The sequence below is a fragment of the Lolium perenne genome, chromosome 3 (assembly GCF_019359855.2).
Source record: "Lolium perenne isolate Kyuss_39 chromosome 3, Kyuss_2.0, whole genome shotgun sequence".
In the NCBI taxonomy this organism is placed as follows: Eukaryota; Viridiplantae; Streptophyta; class Magnoliopsida; order Poales; family Poaceae; genus Lolium; species Lolium perenne.
The window spans coordinates 175279319-175300776 of NC_067246.2; the positions used below are offsets into that span (position 1 = coordinate 175279319).

General features: G+C 44.8%; 3 protein-coding genes across 3 annotated transcripts; 1 reads left to right on the forward strand and 2 right to left on the reverse strand.

The window, feature by feature from the left end:
- Nucleotides 1-9028: 9028 nt before the first annotated feature.
- Nucleotides 9029-10931, forward strand: LOC127342665 (probable xyloglucan endotransglucosylase/hydrolase). Its single transcript, XM_051368652.2, has 3 exons — nt 9029-9420; nt 9512-9705; nt 10308-10931. Exons 1-3 carry the CDS (start codon nt 9121-9123, stop codon nt 10705-10707), a joined length of 894 nt encoding a protein of 297 aa, XP_051224612.1. The 5' UTR covers nt 9029-9120; the 3' UTR covers nt 10708-10931.
- A 1456-nt stretch (nt 10932-12387) lies between these two features.
- On the reverse strand, nt 12388-21334 carry LOC127342666 (aminopeptidase P1). Its single transcript, XM_051368653.2, has 16 exons — nt 21116-21334; nt 20925-20988; nt 20056-20195; nt 19307-19591; nt 19075-19197; nt 18675-18935; nt 17849-17935; nt 16716-16783; nt 16179-16245; nt 15551-15685; nt 15389-15469; nt 14535-14589; nt 13776-13880; nt 13608-13679; nt 13338-13462; nt 12388-12765 (listed from the first exon to the last, which is right to left on the reverse strand). The coding sequence occupies exons 1-16, from the start codon at nt 21227-21229 to the stop codon at nt 12598-12600; spliced, it is 1950 nt and encodes a 649-aa protein (XP_051224613.1). The 5' UTR covers nt 21230-21334; the 3' UTR covers nt 12388-12597.
- LOC127342667 (transcription initiation factor TFIID subunit 8-like) lies at nt 16797-17841 on the reverse strand. The gene has a single exon (XM_051368654.2). The coding sequence runs from the start codon at nt 17719-17721 to the stop codon at nt 17017-17019; it is 705 nt and encodes a 234-aa protein (XP_051224614.1). The 5' UTR covers nt 17722-17841; the 3' UTR covers nt 16797-17016.
- Nucleotides 21335-21458: the final 124 nt, after the last annotated feature.

Below are 21458 nucleotides of genomic sequence, written 5' to 3' on the forward strand. Positions count from 1 at the left end.
GAGATTTGTGATGAGTTTTGTATGAAGGAAGTTTTCAAGTGTAGGAAAGAAGAATGATGAGATGAGATGAAGAATGGACAAAAGCTCAAGCTTGGGGATGCCCATGTCACCCCAAGATATATTCAAGAAGTACAAGCGCCAAAGCTTGGGGATGCCCAAGGCATCCCCTTCTTCATCAATAAAAATATCAGGTCCTGTTTCTCTTCACTATATTTTTATTGCTTCATATACTATGTGTTATTCTTGGAGCGTCTTTATTTTATGTTGTGTATTTTAGTGGGCACCATCATACCATGTTTGTTTGGAAGAGAGACACGCTCCGTTTTAATTGTATGAACGCTCTAGTTTTCACTCTTATTGTTCAACGAGCGTTTTATTTTTGCTAGTACTGCGTTTAGCTCTGGTTTTTCACTCCTATTTTTTTCAGAACTTGTTAGTATGCTTCAGTTATACATGATTAGCTCCCTGTCTTTAATGAATATTATAAATAAGAGTTGGTGAACCGGCGGATCCATTTGCAACTCCTTTGTAAATATTACCTGAGTGGTACTTCTTTCCCGTGTTTCAAATACTCCGTACGGTACCCAATAAGTTATTGGGCGTTCTCTTAATGGTTTCTGTGCCAACAGGCTTATTGACAGTACCCTTTCTAGAGAAAGTTTCAAATAAGTTGATTGGTGTTGGATACGAGTAAAAAGATTTCATATTAATAGTGATGCAAATGGAAGATCTCCTCTGATGTTTCAATTGGGTTGAATTGATCATTTAGTTTAGACTTTTAATATCACCATATGCTTTAATTAATAAGTTTTGTCGCTATGCATGATTATGACCATTATTGCTCTCTTAGTTGGTCGCTATCTTTCTTTTTGCTAGCCTTCATTATGTACTGAGTATGATGTCTACTCGTGCATCCAACCACCAAAAACCAAAATATGTCAAAAGTGTCCACCATACCTACCTATATGTGGTATTTCACCGCCACTCCAAGTAAATTTACATGTGCTACCTTTAAAACCTTCAAAATAATTCCTTGTTTTTGCAATACATAGCTCATGAGAAAGTAGCCTCAAAAAATATTGTGGTGAGGAATATGTCACTTATGTATCTTAGTTCTTATAAGATGCTTGTTGTGTGGCAACCATGCTGACATGGGGACACCATCATCATATTTTTGATAAATATCATGTGAGTTACTATGCATGTCTATCTTGTCTGAAGTAAAGGAGATAACCATGATAAAAGGTTAGGGTATGCATATTGTTAGAGAGGAACATTGGGCCGCTAACCAAAGCCATGTTTACATGGTGGAAGTTTCAGCATGGACATTAAAACCTCAAAAATCTCTTATGAGAAATTTATGTTGCCAAAAGCTTAAAGCTTAAAGAGGAGTCTATTTGTCTGGTGTCCATGTTGTCCCCGTATGGATGTCTAAGTTGAGAATAATCAAAAGCGAGAAATCCAATGCGAACTTTCTCCTTAGACCTTTGTACAGGTGGCATGGAGGTAACCCTTTGTGAAACTTGGTTGAAACATATGTAGTGCGATGATAATTCATGGAAATCCGAGCTAATTAGGACAAGGTGCGGGCACTATTAGTATTCGATGCATGAGGCTTGCAACTTATAGGAAGTTTTATACATAACCTATATTACTTATTGCTACCGTTGACACAATTGCCTCTCTTAAATTTTTATATCTCTATGTTTTCAAAATAAAAAGCTCTAGCACATGTTTAATCTCTGCTTCCTTCTGCGAAGGGACATTCTTTTACTTTTATGTTGAGTCTTCATCTTCTAAGTTATATGCACCGTCTTATGAGAGCATAGTTGTCATTCTTAGTTCTATGTGCATGGTCCCAAAATTATTATTGATTGAATCATGAATGTGTTACTAATTGTTCTTAAATTATTTGTATCTAGTCATCCTTTGAACTTTGAAGGTGCATGTCACCTTAAAAATTATTCTTTTTATCACTTACCTACTTGAGGACGAGCAGGAATTAAGCTTGGAGATGTTGATACGTCGTAAACGTATCTATAATTTTTGATGTTCCATGCTTGTTTTACACCAATTACTATATGTTTTAAGAGACTAACCTATTAATAGTTGCAAAAGTGCACAAGTTTTTGGTTTCAACTTTGTTGTGCAGGAAATAGGCAAATATGGAAGGAAATAGCTCATTATGGTGAAATCTGGAATTTCCCGGAATCTGTCCCTGCTGAACATTTTTCAAAGATCGCTTCGAAACTCCATCAAAACGACGTCCAATGGAAAAGTCGTAAACTACAAAGTTGTAGAGAATTTCAAACCGAACAATTTGGACATCTTATTCGTCCAGAACGGACAACTGATGCATCCGGGAAAGCAGAATTACTGCGGAGGTTCGTGCAGTCTCGGGACTCCGAAAGTTGGTGACGTATTTGACACAAACTCTTTCCATACCTGGATATTTCGGCCCAGCCACGAGTTGTGAGGCTCATGAAGGACAGAGGGGAGTCCTAGGAAGGTTCTAGAGGTGCCCAAGAGCCCTTGGATCAAAGGGGCATCCATCCCATGGCCTAGATTGCATCTCCGACACTATATATTGATGGGAAACCCTATTTTTGGAGGCCCCCAAGCATTGTCACGAAAATTCTCGTCCTTGGCAGCAGCCAAGGAGGGGGAAATAATCATCTACACCAGCACCAACTCAAGGAAGAAGAAGGCTAAGGGGCGGCGCTCCCCCATGATGCCGGCGGCGGGGAAGGAGTCCCCCGCGCCGCCGCCGCCGCCCACGCCTCCGCCTCCCGGGGCTCCTCCCCGAGCCCTCCAACGTCTTCACCGCCATCTCCATCACCAACTCCTCATTGTATTCAGTGGTCCATCGTCTGACAAACCTCTGTACCGCCCTGTGTAAACATGGTGTTTGATGCTACAAGTTATAATCTTATGATCTATGTCATGTTGCCATAGTTTATTTGTTCTTTGATTGATTGGTTGTTTCTCTTTGGTTCATTAGAGTTGTATGTTGATATGTTACCGTCCTTGGTGCCCATTATATTTGTGCACGCATGGATCAAGCACCATAGGGTTGGTAGTACTTGTATATACTAGAAGGGGGAAGTTCTGCCGGAGTGACAGAAACCTAAGGACGCGAACCGGATAGTTGCATGTATGGGAGTAAGAGGACCATTTACTTAAGGCTATGGTTGGGGAAACCTTAATGCTTGCTAGTATTTACGGATGTTTGCTAGCAAGCCAATCATATAGTACTTGTAATCCCGGAGGGAGAGCATGTATATTTAGCCTCTCCTACATAGAAAGCTGCATCGAAGACATTGAACCCAAGATCTTCACTAATTGATCTTGGACAAAGCCACCACTATTACCACCGCCTTTCCACACTCATGGTACTGTTAGTTTAGTTTGTTTTATTGCTGCAGCACTAACATTTATTCCGTGTATTTTATTGTTCTGCAAAGTCACCTCTCATACCCGTTATCGCTCTAGTTTTATTTCTTAGATATTGCAAACGCTTAGTGTGCGTAGAGTTGTATCAGTGGTTGATAGAACTTGAGAGAATGTTTATCCTACCTTTAGCTCCTCGTTGGGTTCGATACTCTTACTTATCGAAAAGGCTACACACGATCCCCTATACTTGTGGGTTATCAGACAACCATCTAGATACTGCTATGGACCCATAGTCCAAGGATGAACTACTCACGCATCAGTCCGGAGGCAGGCATGGTGATGTAGAGCCCTCCGGTGATGATTCCCCTCTCCGGCAGGGTGCCGGAGGCGATCTTCAGAACCCCCGAGATGGGGTTGACGGCGGCGGCGTCTCAGTAACTTTTCTCGTATCGTGGCTCTCGGTACTAGGGTTTTCGCGACGGAAGGATTATATAGGCGAAGGGGCAGATCGGGGGACGCCCGAGGGGCCCACCCCATATGGCGGCGCAGCCAGGGGTGGGGCCGCGCCCCCCTATGGTGTGGCCGCCTCGTGGCCCCTATTCGTCTCCTCTTCGGTGTTCTGGAAGACTCCGTGGAAAATAAGATCGTGGGTTTTTGTTTCGTCCAATTCCAAGAATATTTCCTGTGTAGGATTTCTGAAACCAAAAACAGCAGAAAATAGGAACTGGCGTTTCGGCATCTTGTTAATAGGTTAGTGCCGAAAAATGCATAAAAATGATATAAAGTGTATATAAAACATGTGAGTATTGTCATAAAACTAGCATGGAACATAAGAAATTATAGATACATTTAAGACGTATCAAAAGGCAAGCCTGGATCTTTTTTAGTCACTCTAAAATGAATCTTTTGGGAGGTTCTTGAAATTTCCATGTTTGAAACCAATACGACTTCTCTTCATGCTAGACTTCATAAAATCGACCGAGTTTATGGTTAGGGGGTGAATACATGATTTGTCTGGTTTTAACACATGTCTAAATCTTGTTTATCAACTTGAATGCTTACTATATGACATAAGAAGACTATGTGCTTTTGTTTTTCATTATTCTATTTTTTTGAATTTTATGCCCATTTGAATCTTGGTCAAATCCTATGCTTGACCAGGATTTAAACAAGTATAAAATATGAAAACGAAAAGGTAAGCATGAATCCTTCTTAGTCACTCTAAAATGAAGCAGCTTTAAGGATGTTCTTGAAATTTTCATGTTTGAAACCCAAAACCACTTCTCTTCATGATTGACTTCATAATTAAGACAAAGTTTAATGTTAGGGGCAGATATATACACGATTTTCTGGTTTGAATATGTCTAGACCTTGTTTATCAGCTGCGGCGTCGGCCATGGAAGCTCGTACGCCGGCGGTGGAGGAGGTACCGCCGCACGGGCAGGAGGCTGTGGCCAGGGATCCCACGCTGGAGCAGCAGGCGGAGCGCGGACGTTGGAACGCGTCGGCGTGGCCGGAGGAGTCGCCGGCCTCCCCTGCGCGAGCGCTGACTCGCGGAGCTGGATTGCGAGCCCGTCCTACAAAGCGAGCTCGTTGAGCTCGTCCTGCTCGATGTTGGCCAGTGCCATGGCAATGGCCTCCTCCTTTGAAATGTCCGGCGGCTGGGTCTCCGGATCCCACGCCGGTCCGCCGTCGTCGTGGTCGTACTGCGGCATGGTCACGTCGCCGTCCTCGTCCGCGTCCTCGTGGTCGTTCTCTTCTTCTTCGGCGGCGACCTCGCGCTCAAAATAGTCTACGTCGGCGAGGTAGGCAGCGCGGCGCCGCGCGTCGAACTCCCACGTCCCGAAGGAAATCCAGTTGTAGGAGTTTAGCGCGTACGCCGGATCCTCCCGCAGATCCGGCGGCAAGACCGCGCGGCGGCGCCGCACCTCGTCCCGCCGCTCTCGGCCCTCGCGCGGCACGGCGGGGGGGGGGGGGGGACCGGCACGCACCGCGAGTTCAGGTACCAGCCCCCTCCCGGCAAGTTCGCGTCCGGCCATGGTACCGGCCGGTTTTCCTCCCATAGCTGCCGAGCGAGGTCAACGCGGACGTACCGGCCGACCCGTGCTTTCTTGCCGGAACGCGAGCCGCTAGCCTCCTGGTCGTTCTTCGTCTTCCGGAACGGCCAGCATTTCTTCCCCATGGCGTCGGTGTGGTGGCTACTGTGGGATTTCGCCAATGGTTTTGGTCGGGGAAATGGGCACCGGCAGCGTCCCTTTAAGGCTCCGACGCCATCTCGCCTTCAATGGCCTGCCAGTGCAACGCCTACTAGCTGCGCACGCTCGCGGAAATCGAGGCACGCCATTAACGCGGCCCCTGCAAAGGCTGCAGCGCGCCGCCCAGAAGTAATACCGCGGAAGACGAAGCAGTTGTGCCGCTGCTAGACGGGCCCGCGCGAGGACCGAGCGGACATTTTGCGCGTCCGCGCAGCATCCGTCGAGACGCACACCTGGCGCATATTTGGGCCAGGTTTGCGTCTCCGCGGATGGCCAAGTCACTTTGCGTCGCCTCGCTGGAACAGAACCCAGACGCATTTCCGATTACGGCGGACACAAACGATCACTCAGCGTCCGTTTGCGTCGTGCCGCTGGAGATACCCTTACTCGATCGGAAGAAACAGGCCGCGTCGGTAGCGTTGCTCTGGACCCAGCCGGACATAACCGCGGCACGCGTGGCGTTGGATTTGAAGATTCGGGCTCGGTTGGGACAGCTCCTGATTGCGATGGAGTCTCTAACATGCACACCCATGTGACCTGCATTGACTCCTGCCAGCGACGCTGTGATTTCAGCAATCCAGCCCTGCACAAAAACTCCCATCAACTTGTGCCCCTATTTGCTACCCGCCCATTGGCGAGCCCAGAGCTTGTCAAACACTCGTCTACATACTCCCTCGAACAATAAATATCTGTCAAAACATACTTTTTGCCAACATTCGGACAGGAAAGAGCTCGTTCAAACATTTTCCTCCAGCTTATCAAACTTGTTTGAGATTTGTTAAAACTTAGATATATCTAGATATTATTTAGTGTTTGACACATCTAGATTTAAACAAATCTCAGACCACTTTCAAGGAACATAAGAAATATTTATTTTATAACTTAGACAAGCGTTTAACGGAATAAAAAAGAATGATACGAAAATAAACAAAGTTGGTATGCGGGAAGTTGGTCTGAGGAATGAACTTCGACACTTCCCTCAAGTCCCGTATCGAACAAACGCATGGTTAACGTAAACAGTGCTGATGTCCTGGACGATAGTTCTTCACCGGCGCGTTTCACAGTGTCCGTTATAGCGTTTAGGGAGTCAATGGTGTTTTTAGGCTTAAACAATCGCATATAATAAAGCGCCGTCATAATTTAGAGCTGAATAATATCGCCGGTAACCTCATACTGACCCTTACGAGGAAGAGCTGAGTTGGGGGCGCCAACACTCCCGTTCACGTTGGATTTTATCCCGTTGGGCCCTCGGGCAGCCAAACACGTCCATTCTCTACCACCCTCCACCCCTCCCGATCTGCCTCCCGCTCATGTGCATGCCCATCTTCGTCGTCGTAACCCCTCCCCCTCCCTCGTGCTTGATCTCTACTCTTCCACCCAGAAACTATCGCTGCTGAAACCGCCACCATCTCCCATCGTGGTTTGGTCGGAACATCCATCAGTATCGGCGGTTCCGCCGCCATCCAAGGGAGCATTCTGACAGTGTCATCGGCTCTGCCCTTGGTGTTGTTGCGACCACATGACGACAGGGGTGCCATTCTGCGGCGCCTCTCAGCGACCACCCCAACTCACCGGCACAAGGAGCCGGTCGGCAGAGTCGTTTGTTCGACTTGCTCACAAGGTGTCCTACATATTGCCGTGAGGGTATCATCAATTCCGCTGCCATCCGAAGGGAGCAGTCTGACGGTGTCGTCGACCCTGACCTTGGTGATGTTACGACCACATGACGACGGGATGCCATTCTGTGGCGCCTCTCCGCGACCACCCCGACTCATCGACACAAGGAGCCGGTCGGCAGAGTCGTTTGTTCGACTTGCCCACAAGGTGTCCGGTGGATTGTTCTGAGTATATTGTCGGGTCCGAAGGGAGCAGTCTGAAGGTGCCGTCGGCCCTGCCCCTGGTGTTGTTGCGACCACATGACGATGGGATGCCATTCTGCGGCGCCTCTCAGCGACCACCCCGACTCACCAGCACAAGGAGCCGGTCGGCAAAGTTGTTTGTTCGACTTGCCCACGAGGTGTCCGACGGATTGTTGTGAGGGTATCGTCGGTTCTGCCGCCATCCGAAGGGTGCAGACTGGCGGTGCTGTCAGCCCTGAACCTGGTGATGTTGCGACCACATGACGAAGGGCTTCCATTCTGCGGCGCCTCTCAGCGACCACCCCAACTCACCGAAACAAGGAGCCGGTCGGCATAGTCATTTGTTCGACTTGCCCACAAGGTGTCTGGCGGATTGTCGTGAGGGCCAACGACGACTAGATGGTGGTGGAGATGTTCATCCACGAGGAGGCCACCGCCGAGCGGCAACAACTCCCGCGGATGTTGACCAACCTCCCCTGCCTTCGATAGCACATACTCAACGTCCCTTGGCTTGGCTGTTCTAGGGTTTGGAAGGTGTCGAACAAGGATCGGCATCGGCAAGCGGGCGCATTGCTGCTTGACTCCGACTATTTCGACAATAACGCAACACATACATCCATGGATTTTTGGCGCTGATTTAGAATAAACATTGCATTTTTAAAATTATTGTTCAAAACTACACAAAATATAATAATTTGATAACAAAACTAATCATTTTTTTAGGCTGGCCATATGGAGCGCCTGCCTGGGACGGTTCATCCCTATCTGCGCGTTCTATACACATGTGACGTGAAAAGTGCTTTTAGCACATAAGCACCAGTGCTCCTAAATTTTGAAAATCATGTTTCTTGGAGTTCAAAATGTTTGAAATTAAATACCCACGTACATATAATACTCTGCGAAGGTTCGGTAGAAGTTTTAGAAAATATATGTTGTATTTTGAGTTATACAAAAAGAATACAAAATTCTGACCAATATTTGCCCCTATACATAACCATAAATTTGTTTTTTTATGTAGCTTAAAATACAATGCAATTTCCACTAAAACTTCGCACAAGTATTTATAAAATGTGTATGTATTTAAGGAAGAAATTTACCTTTTTTGAAATGCAGAACTACAATTTTTAATTATTTTGAAAAGTGGAAGCTTATTTGCACCAAATCTGCTTCCTGTGCTGCCGCTACTCTTGAGGACCCGTCGAGATGCTCTAAACGAATCATCAACTACAGCAACTTGTGAGATGTGCATGATCCGGCGATCAAATCAATCATCCATGGCTGAACTGGGGCTGGGCCAACCTGACTGACACGCACAAGACAAGCACTGCACCTGGCAAGCTCGTCGGCGTCCCCATGCGGTGGATGCAGCTGGCTGTCGGCTCACTCGCTCATGGCTCCCTTACCACTGTTTGATCGATTAGGAAGTGCCACGGCAAAACAAATTAATTCAATATATACTAGTACTCCTAGAAAACCATAAAACCGAGAGGCCTTACTAGCTATAAATACGCCCACACTCCTCCACTCTTAGCATCCGCCACTCACTCACTGGCCATTGTTACTAGGCAGCCAGCAAGTGAAGCCTAGGGAGCTGGGAAACACAGGGGGAGGAAATGAAGGCAGCAACCGCGGGGTTCCTCCTTGCCGCGGCCGTGGCCGTGGCGGTGCTGCTGCACGGCGCTGCGGCGGCGCCGCCACGCAAGCCGGTGGACGTGCCGTTCGAGAAGAACTACGTCCCGACGTGGGCTGAGGACCACATCCAGTACCTGAACGGCGGGCGGGAGGTGCAGCTGTCCCTTGACAAGTCCACCGGCACGGGCTTCCAGACCAAGGGCTCCTACCTCTTCGGCCACTTCAGCATGCACATCAAGCTCGTCGGCGGCGACTCCGCCGGCACAGTCACCGCATTCTACGTACGCCATTATTGCATCTCCTTTTCCTTTATTTTTTATGCTTGCTCTGTCTCTGTTAGACTTGATAATGGAAGTGTGGATTGGATTGCAGCTGTCGTCCCAGAACTCTGAGCACGACGAGATCGACTTCGAGTTCTTGGGGAACAGGACGGGGCAGCCCTACATCCTGCAGACCAACGTCTTCTCCGGCGGGAAGGGCGACCGGGAGCAGAGGATCTACCTCTGGTTCGACCCAACCAAGGAATACCACTCCTACTCCGTACTCTGGAACCTCTACATGATCGCGTAACTAATCTCGAATCCCCTCCCTTTGCTTCCGCTACTCTTGGTACTTGCAGAGACAGTTATTCTTTCTGGAGTATATAAGTATCGACCGCTAACTTTTGTCACTGGAGTAGTTGTGTTAATAATGGTTGGAATATTTGAGACAGAAGAACTATACTAGTATCAGTAGATTTCACTGTCTAGCTAAGATTTGTGCGACTCAATATTGAAATTCATTTTTGTCTTAATAGTGTACGTAGTACTGCCCAAAGCATATATAATATCCTAGAGAAGGCAGCAGCAGCAGCACATGAGGCAAGATGGCGCGCATGTGCAGTAGATGAGCGGCGCGTGTACATGTACCCAAAGGGTAGGGTCACTGCTCCAGGCAAGACAATGATGCCATGCCATAGTAGGCTCGTGGGTTGTGCAGTACTGCAGTAGAGAGGGGGGCATTTCACTGCACCGTCCATGTACCTGAAAAGTAGTGCAAAGTTGAGCTCGACAGGATGTCTGACATATTGGCACGCCATAGATTTTATAGCCTTTATAATACTGTATGTAAAATGCAACGAGAAATAACACTGACAGACATTGTGTTGTGTGGCTCGCGCGCATCGCAGGTTCTTCGTGGACGACACCCCGATCCGCGTGTTCAAGAACAGCAAGGACCTCGGGGTGCGTTACCCGTTCGACCAGCCGATGAAGCTCTACTCCAGCCTGTGGAACGCCGACGACTGGGCCACCCGCGGCGGGCGGGAGAAGACGGACTGGTCCAAGGCGCCCTTCGTCGCCTCCTACCGCGGCTTCCACGTCGACGGCTGCGAGGCCTCCGCCGAGGCCAAGTTCTGCGCCACCCAGGGCGCGCGCTGGTGGGACCAGGCCGAGTTCCGCGACCTCGACGCCCAGCAGTACCGCCGCCTCGCATGGGTCAGGAAGGAGCACACCATCTACAACTACTGCACCGACCGCGACCGATACGCCGCCATGTCGCCGGAGTGCAAGCGAGACAGAGACGTCTGAGCATCATCCAGCCATCCAGCCAGCCAGCCAGCGCGCCTGTACTAGTACAGTATCTACGATGATACTACTACTGCAGTTTGTGTGATGACCATCCACGTACGGGAACGTATCGCTACTCCTGTATGCTCATGTGTGGCTCATTGCCCATGCATGCTATCAACTACTTATGTGAGACTATTGTGTGCGCCTCATTTTGGAATGAATTTTATATGTTTAGTAGTCTAGAGCCTGTTTGGTATCCTGAGCTTCTCTTGACTCGCATCCGAGGTATAGTTTTTGGCCAGTTTTGTTTAGTGGACTCCTTCGACATGAACTCGTTCTTAAATCACACCTGTGGAATGAACAGGTGCGGGAGAAACGCCCAAATCAGTCATTTCTACTGTAGCCTCTCACTCTCCTTTAAACTACTGCACACACCCTCTATTTAAATCAACATAACCATACTTCGAATCATAATAAGCTGTATATGAAAAAAATGCGTGTGGTTGATAGCCTCCGCTCAATCTCACTTAAACTACTCCACACACCCTCTGTTCAAATCAACACAAGCGTACCTCAAATCAAAATTAGTTGTATATCAAAAGGATGTGTATCGATGATATGAATCAATTCCGACAATCGGTTTCGAGTTACGCCAGTAGTAAATCGTAAATTTCGTGTATGAAGTTTTGAGCAAATTTTACCAAATTTGTCAGCACGCACTCAATCGTTTGAAATTTCCTTTGAGGAGCAGGTTCACCTCACCATTCTGCATGACTCTTGTGTTGAAAGATTTTTGTTTCGGTGTTGATAGATAAATGAATCGCTGATATACTCTAATTCGTAAGTATGTGTGAGTATATTTTGGAGTACCCTGCTCAACTTCTCGCTTGCCAACTTCATGGATGACTGACATGGTGATGGTAGGTGAAAACTGAGAGGTGATAATCCATGGTGGTGACCATCCTCATCATCGGTGGCGGCATGGCGTTATTTCTGCGCGCCGTCCGTGATACGCTGGCGTCGCCGCAATGGCATGGTGTTGTCTGGCTAACGTGAACGATGACATGAACGGCAGCGTCGTGGACGACGACATCATGGTGTTCTTTTTCACGCTGTCATGACATGCGGCGTGGACGACATCGGAATGGTGGCGTCAGGCTTCGTGGAGGGCGACATGGCGTCATGCTTCGTGGTCATCGACATGGTGCTTTGACCAGCCGTGAAAGGTGATGATGTCTTTGTGGCCGGTGACATGATGATGCTTGTGACCGGTGGTGTTCGGCGACATCGTCAGCAACATGTTGATGCTTCTAACCGGCGTCAACAGTGGTGTACATCGGCGGCGTGATGCTTGTGATCGACGTGAACAGCGGTGCCATGGTAGTGTCTAGCTTCGTGATAGCCGGCATTGCGAGGCCTTGTAGGTAAGGTAAGTCACCATGTTGACATACAGGTGAGACTAAGAACAGTATGCGACGAAGCAAACTCAAATCGGGCCTATGCAACCAAACGCGTCCCTATACGTGCCTCTGTCCTCTCTCTAGTCAGAGGAGAAATACATATTCACTTGTCAATTCTAGTTATCCTGCCTGGTTACGTGAAGGTTACATGAAACACAGTGGACGCTCAGTTTTAAGGGGAATTGTTTTGGATCTCATGTGTCCCAAAATATCAAAGGACGAAAAATGTGTGCCAGCATGAACTGAACTAATCTTTTTATTTGGAAGATATTGAATTGATCTACCAACAGACAGTATCATTTATCATTTTCATTTCCGGCCTCACTCTACTTGGAAGCACGAAATACGTAACGAATCAAGACTTGCTGGTATTCACACTGATTGCAGTCGTGGAGCAGCCATCTATCCACGCATGCTGCACAACAGCGGTAGCCATGGAGTGTCTGGCTTAACTGCTCATAGTGATGGGTTCGGTGGCCTTCCGCAGCCATTCCTTCTCTTCATCATTCAGATAAGACGCCAAGATTTTCCGGCAGTCAGAGTGGTACAAGTTTACCCATTCCACCTCCGCAGGGGTCATCAAGGCAGTGTTCATCAGTTTTGTCTGGTATGGAGCCTGCATAACGGACGGAATTCATCAGTATATACGAGGAATTATTATTGGTTCATATTAATGCACAAGTGAACGGGTGGATACAACAATTTGTATGCCAGTGGGCCTGCAGAGTTTGCTACGTTAGATTTGCAATCACTGGCAAATAATGTGAGCCTCGTCGCTGCAGGATTTATAGAAGCGTTACTTCCCTTTTCAAAGGGACCTCTTAAGGGATTCCTTGCTAGGACGCATGTTACCCATTTCATGATGTATCAGATCCTATCTTACATACTTAAGACCAACAAAAAAAAACAGAGAATAGACTGACTTGGATAAGAAGCCAATCAGCCATCTAAGAGAATGTAGAAATGGATAGAATTTTCGGGCTCAAAACAGTGTGAAATTCAGGACCCTTATCACAAAGCTGAGACTAGGAAAGCAGCTACTTTCCCATGACAATGTTGGCTATATTAGCTACTTAATTAAAAGTCCCAATTGGAACGAAATAACACAGGACAAGTAATGCTCAAAGCCTCAAAGTTGAGAAAGGAAATAACATCTATTGTGCTGGAAAATGAACGAGCAATGCTTACCCATGTTATATGTTCGAATGACAAGAAACCCTTCGCTCCAAAATTAAATTTTGTGTCGGCCTCTTTGACTATAAGAACATTCTCCAACCTTATACCAAAGTTTCCATCTTCATAATAACCAGGCTCTGCAACAAAAGATTATGCAACTTTATGCTCCCTAAAATCTTGAGACAGCAAGATTAATACTTGAATACCAAGTGTATCCATTTTTCAAAGTGTAAACAGCTCTCAGTAAAAAAATTAGCAGTGTTGGCTCAGATCTTCACTGACCGTCGGTTACAGTCATTGATGCTTGCAGTGGTACATTTCGAGCAGAAGGTCTGAAGCTAATTAGATGAGGGCCTGGTTAAAAGAAAAGAAGAAAGTTTGTTTAAAAATTCATGACATATTCATTCAGATGAGTGAAGAGAAAATAAGTGGATCTGCCACCCATCTGACCTTCATGAACATTCAAATAAGATCCGACTCCGTGGCCTGTGCCATGCCGGTAGTCAAGACCATTTTTCCACAGTGGGGTTCTAGCAAGAATGTCAAGAGAATGCCCTACAAGCAACGTTGAGTCTTACAATGAAACTAGTGACAAATAATTTAAAAATAAAATAATTATCTTTTCCATACATATAACATGCAGGTGGATTGGTGTACAAATAATTAACTTTGGAAGTATAGCGATTAATCTCAAGTGGCCAGTAGTTCATTATTATCTACAGAACTTCAGTGTGGTCAATGGAGTTCCCATTTGAAGATTGAAGTATCAAAGAGGGAGAAGCTTTCAGCATCCATGATAAAACATTTTTTATCATGCTAATGCTCAACTGTACAAATGTCCATTATTTGGTGCTCGTTCTCCCCATATTTATCAACCCAGTTGTAAAGAAATTATTATTACTACCACAATATGATATGTTTCAATATCAATAAATCTCTGAAAAAGGTTAACAGAGTCAAAAGATGTGCATAACTTTAGGACATTATAACTGGGTAACCTCTGACTCACCACAAACAAACTGGAGCACAACTTATATTAACCAGCAAGGTTCTGGAAGATAATTAGCTTTGGAGATAATTATTTTGTTTTCCTTGTAGTAACTACACCCCATAAATTGCAAGGCGCTATTTTTACTTTGGATAGTGTCCACCTATGACCTAACTTCAGACAGGATACACGATTTGTAAGATCAATGAGAAACAACTCACCTGTCGTCCCATTAGGAAAGACAGCAGCATCTAGCGCGATGTGGCCTTTCAAAACCTAATTTCAACATTCAATATCACTATGGTATCAGCAAGGGATCACACATAAGTAGTTCAAATAATCAACATTAATGTAGGAATTATCTACATGTGAATGATCATAGCATGCCTATACTTTGGTATCAGCAAGGTATCAAACATAAGCATAGTTTTTAAGATCAGGATTAGTTTACTTTATGGAAATAAATAGCATGCCTTCTTCAATTTTTTAGCGAAAACTGTAGGTGAGGCCCAGACAGTAAATGTGATTAATAAAAGGAGATTTTTGAAGATTGTTATACATACATAAGGGGGCGAGAGGAGGCAATCTTACTTCAAATATCAACCTGACACTTTATTAGTAGATTACTAAAAAGTGTTTTTAAAGCAGAATAATGGGACAGAAATTCAGAATTTCTCTTCGTCTATTTTATTTTCAGTCGAACAAATAGTTTGGTGTAAAAGTACTATAGTAGCTGAGCAAACAGGTTAGATGGTGTCTGCTTCTTGCATGACGATCAAGTTTAGAGTGTTTAGAAAAACATGACCATCTCACGGACTAAACTACTACCGCAATAACAAGGTTAAGCGGTAAGCTCAAGGCCCAAAACTGCTTGTTGGACAGTCAAAAGGCTAGTCAGGCGTGGCATCCTTTCACTCCGAAAGTGGAGAGTTCATAATGTGAAGCATGCAAAGAGAACACGTGAAAGCACAATGCTTGAGGAAATAAATATAAAAAAAAATGTAGAGGATGACATTATATCTCATAGTGAATTATAAATTATAAGAACTAATTAAGTATTCAAAATTAAACTTACAGCTGTGTAGCACGACTTCTCATGCTCTGAGGGTTTACCAAAATGTACAGTTCTTGTAATGTCTGTAGTACCATCCAGGTACTGCAAGTATACCAGCAGTGAAGTCATTAGATCCTAAGAAGTCAGCAAATAGAAACAGTTCGAGACAGATATGTACTCAACCTGTGCCCCAGAGTCACATAGATATATTTTATCAGCATCAAGCTCAGCACATGTATTTGCCTCAGGTGAATAGTGAATTATTGCTGCATTTGGGCCCACAGACGAAATCGTAGGAAAACTCAAACTTTTGAAATGCTGCAGAAACAAATAATGAGTGGTCAAAGCCGCTATGTATCAAAATACTGAATGCAAAATCCTCACAAGGAATGGGTTTTGAAATATGCACATATTCATCTACAAATATGCTAAGAAAAGATGTTCAAGTTGTTCAAGAAATGATGTTCCAAATGAACAAGTACTTCAAGATACAATGTTCCAAAAGAAAACATAACAATACCACATATTAGTCATCAATGTCATCTCAACATAGTAACTTCGTAGTTAAAGTTTACTGAATTACCGCAAAGAAAGTAAACACCACTCTTAGAGTTACAAATAAAATTAACAGGCACCTGGGTGCCTTATCTCAGACCCAGTTTACAATTGTTTCAAACCATATAATGTGTAGTTAGAGAAGTCGGTAAAACTGGCTCACAAGAACATGAATAGTGGTTCCATTTAGCAAATTTCATAATTACTACAGGTGACTTTTGCTGCGCTGGTAAATTCCAAAAAACCTGCAGCATACCTCTTTCTCCGCACGGAAGCCTTCCAGTTTATCACTGACAGAAACCTCGGTAAGTTTTACTTTTTCCCTGAAAGACAAAAAAGAACAGATTAACACAATCAAATGTACACTGGTCTCTGTGTCTCTAATAAACAACAGTAAAAAAATAAGCAGATGCAGGGCGCAAGCAATGTGGGGCCAGAGATGAAATTCAAATAAATTGGCAAATACGTCATCTAGCATAGATGCAAGATATGCAAGACTAAGATGCAAAGCAAAAAATCATCCTGATAGTTGGAACTTGGACTACATGGGATGCACCTATAGAACTAGTTAATAAGTTCCAAGTTTATCATGAAGCTGCTTACAGTTTTATAGTATAAGACATAGGCACTTCTATACATATTCCAACTCCAGAAAAGTAAGTAACATGGCTAGCAGCATACTCAACATATAGAAGTTTGAAGTACATATAATGCTTGACTCTACATTTGCATATACTAAAACAGCTCACAGGATGCGCAAAAACAAACTGCAAGCATAATAGGGGAAACTTACAAATGCTCCTTCTTCTGTGATCCATTTGCCTCACTAAAGTAACCAGAGGCCCCATAGTGCTCTTGCATCTACCATCAGAGGAATACGAAATTAGATTAATAACATAAGAAAAAGCAAATAACAGCTAACATATTGAACAGGATCCTTAGTAAACATGCTACATCATTATACAAGCTCCATGCCAGATACTCAGAGTCTCAGATGTAAATTCATCATGCTATGTCTACTGCAATAACATGAGTTCAACCGCCAGTTTCAAAGCAATTTTACCATAAGTTTTCATAGTTCTCCATAAGAAATTCTAATCCACCACCGCACTTTTCGACTCCCACCTCCGCTTCTTCCCATACATGAGAAACTGCACCTTACCCCTCTTCTCTGGCACCGCTCCCCTGCCCTCCATGCAATGACCATTCACCTTCGACATCTGCTCAGCCTCCACTTCAACTACCCTACGTACTTCCCACCTTGCCTTAGTCTCGTCTTCATTCTTGGCCTCCAACTTCGCCTCCTGTTCCTCGGGGAAGCACGGCAGCCACCGAGGCACATGTTTCAGTGGTGGCTCCTTCCCTGCTGCTGCAAAGCTCTCCCACCCTTTTCTGTGAGAATCCCATCCTCCCATCCTCGGCCGCAGCTTCATAAACTGCACCTCTCTTACCAAGTGTGCAAATCCAACGAGCTCCAAAAGCACGCCAGAGCAGAGCACAGGGCGAGTAGGGTCAGACGCACCCAGGAAACCAACAAGTGCATGGTCCTCAAGCGAGAGGATGAGATCGAGCAGGTTGGGTTCTGTGCGGCCACGGGCCTCGGCAAAGGCCACGGCAGTGCGGCCCAAGGAGGTGATGTAGCGGCAGGTGATGTCGGAGAGGGCATGGAGGGCAGCAGATTTGGCAGCTGAGAAGCCAGATGTGTGGAGGATCTGCGCAGTGAGGATGGTGGAAGCTGCAGGTTGGGGGCCATGCAGGGGCGCAACTGCGTCACTAGGATCCCTTGCTGGAGTTCCCATACATGGTGGCGAGGCGAGGTGGCTTAAAACCCTATAGGTATGATCCTGGGAAGCGCTATGTTTATGCCATGTTTTAACTCATGCAGTATATACTAGTATAAGAAATAAGAAATATATTTATACTGACCTGATTGTCCAGCCAAGCCAGGTATTGAACAACAGCCGCTCCATCACGAATATGTGCCTTCCTCAAACCATCCAGCTCCATGGGATTCTATATAATCATTACAAAGAAACTAAAATCTTTAGGCAAAACAATATGCTAAATGATTAAATTTGCAAGGATATATTGCTAATCTTACGTACACACATACTAACTTAAATGCACACTATGAGCTTTTACAAATGCAGTATGAAACAAACAAACAATACTTGAACAAGATATGCTCCTAGTGCAAACTGCTGTATTGATATACTTCTAGTGCAAACTATTGTATTGATATACTTCTAGTGCGAACTATTATAACTGCGCTCTGCATAAATACTAAAAGGATGTACTTCTAGTGCAAACTATTGTAACTGCGCTCTGCATAAATACTTCTAAGCTATGTTAACATGAAAGATATTTTTATGTGATGATACATGTTCTCAACAAAAGGGATTAGATCAGTGCCTTTAATTAGCTGTACATACAATTAGAATACTTTTAACGCTTCATTATACTTGATAACAAATGAACTAGCCATTTATGTGACTCAATGAAAACTTCTTTTTCTTCATTGCTGCCTCCCGAACTCCCAGTGCCCCTTAAGTTACTCAGCTCATATATCCAGTGCATACTACCCACATGCAACTGCCAAGTTCCCATGCTTGATCGTAAAGCATAAATTTTCTCAACAGTGAGAGATTTCGGGAGAGAGATTTTAGGCCATAGTCTATTGAGGAAGCTAAAGGCAATTGCAGGCACACAAAATTTCTGTTCAACACGTGATTAAAAGAGAAAGAAAACAAACCTTGACAGCCTTTGGTAGAGCAATAGGTGATTGCAGCATCAAAACTTGATCTTGTTTGAGTTTTGAGTAGAGTGCAAGGCAACAAGAATTTGAATCAATCCAAATTTTTGAATGCTCCTGCCCCTTGATATCCTTCTCCACGTGCAAGTTACCATTAACTACAGAACCTTGTAGCTGTCCAGACGAAAGTAAGCTCACGTCTGGTTGAACCATATGGTACTCTCTAATATCAATACCATTTCCAGCCATGTAGTTCTCAACCTGCACCAAAGAATGACAACAAAGGTATATTGCATTGCAGCCCATTTAATATGATCAGCATTAACACCAAAACAAGGGAGTTGCAAACGAATAAATATTCGGTGTATTCGTTGCCCAAATATTCATGTTATTCACTGACCTCGTTTGTTACTTTTCTCTTATCCACATAAAAGAAGGCATTGTGCAAGGTTACAATTGCATAAGAATGAACCACCGGGCTATAATGCACATCATCTCCTCGAACGTTGTACAACCAAGCAACCTAAAAAGAAAGAAAAAAATTGAAATGGCAACACATCGTACGACCATTTGAGAAATTAATTGACATACTAAATTTAATAGATTGTAATAAATGAATAAAACATATATACCTCATCAAGAGCAGTAATTACAATGGCAGTAGCCTTTTCATGTTGTAATTTTTCTCTTAACTCCTTTATCTTTTCCGCTACACTACGCCCAGTAAATTCTACGGGGTGGACATTTACTGGTAGAGCATCATTGGGAGGACGCTCTTTCCATACTTCATCAATCAAGTCAGAAGAAAGTTCAAGCAACATTTGATTCTTCTTTAAAAATGCTTGTTCATATCTCTGAGCACAGTCAACCGAGATGCACCATGAATCAATTCCAATAACCGCTCCATCCAATAGATTCTGACAGCCAGATAGCAGGTTTAGTATTTTTTTCACAGGGTTAGTTATAGATAGTAATACTCGTCAGAAACAAACAAAACTATCTCGATCTATAAGATTTGTTAAGAACAGAAAGATCAAGTACAGTAGCTTTTTAATTTCAGTTTAATATGGTGAGATGGCAATGACATCAAGGCATTCACAATTTTGATATATCCTTCAACTCTGGAAGAAATAACAAGCAAAAGTTTACAGACCGCTTCATGTATTCACTTAGATGCTGAAACTCAACATTTACCTATATAAAAGAATTCTAACGAGACAAGCTTGCAACGGTGAAAGAAAACTACATTCGTAGTTTCACATCATTGTGTGGCAGAATTCAAAACCGGCAACATGGTAGATTCCTCATCAGCTATGGGTTTTGTGCGGTAGATTACAAAGTTGAATTGGAAACGTTCTGAGGAAAGAAGGTCAGTACTTACATCAGCTATCCATACTTCGACTGGTGGGTCTTCTCCCATGCGCATGAGTTTCCAGCGGTCACTGAGTTGTTGTGTGGCCTGCAAGAAGTACCGTCCATCTGTCCACAATAACGCCTCCTTTGCAGTGATAAGAGCCAACCCTGTATAGGAATTACGGTGACACACCAACTAAGGAACTAACCAACTCCTAAGGATAACTAATTCAAAGGATATAAATGAACATCAGACATGCAGCAACCACACTTAGACATGTAAGTACAACCATATCACACAAATCAGTTATGCCCTTCTCGATGCAAAGAAATATGTTTCATGATCTGATCGAGTGAAGATACCAACAAAATAGAAAACTTCTACACCCCCCCAAAGAACCACTTGCTAGCTTATTGTTGCTGGTTCAAGCAAAGCACATACTGATTTACTTTCAGCAATATTCAAATAATCCAGTCCGAAGAAACATTTTAGTTCAGTTATGGCTTTAAGGTTTCAACCGCTAACCTACCCTACCCATGCAATGCGATTTAACATATGAGCAGAGCAAAAAGATATTGGGATCAGCAAGCCTACTGCAGCAACTATGCTTCCTTGTGCAGTAAATAATAATATGCCAGAGCATGAAGGTACCACGGATATGGTAAAAACCAGCCTCGCCGATGGGATACCACTGAAGTGCAGCTTTGAACATTGGTTCCTCGTGGGTTTGTGGCTATGGAGAAAGAACAAGAGAGGCTCGAAGATTTTACTATATATGACATTAAGATAGCCATTCGTGCTGCGTTAACCATGTCTAAACTCTAAACTGGTTGCCATCCGGGAAGGAGCGATCGACTAAAAAATTAAGAGGACGGATGAATTAAGCCCGCACTCACCAGCGCTCCCAGTGAATCCCGAGATGAACTGCCGCCGCTTGTCCCGCTCCGAAACGTACTCGCTCTGCATGGGAAAATCCTTGTCAATCATCAGGCACAGTAGAACAGAAGAGAAAGAGATCATAAAACCCTCAAGCCGGCGCAATCTAGCCCGGCCGGATCTGATCGGCGCGGGCGGCGGGGGTAAGGACCTGATGCGCGTCCTCGGAGGGGACGAGGAGCGCGTGTATCGGCGGCGAGTGCGCCGCCATGAGCGCGCGGAGCTCATCCAGGTGCTGGTCCCTCGCCGCCGCCGAAGTCGTCATCGTCCGCCTCTCCGTCACTCTCGTCGGGGATATCGGAGTTCGTTTGTTTGTTCTGTTGCGTCGAGTTTCGAGGAGTTTTGATATTTGCCCGCAGTACAGCGCTGAGCAAGAAAAAGTTGAGCCGTATTTAGAGTCGTGACCTGACACGACTCAAACCCGGTATCCGAGCGAAACAAGCAATGGCGGAGCTGACGTACAAGCAACCCTGAATTTTCGTAGAGGTTCGGTT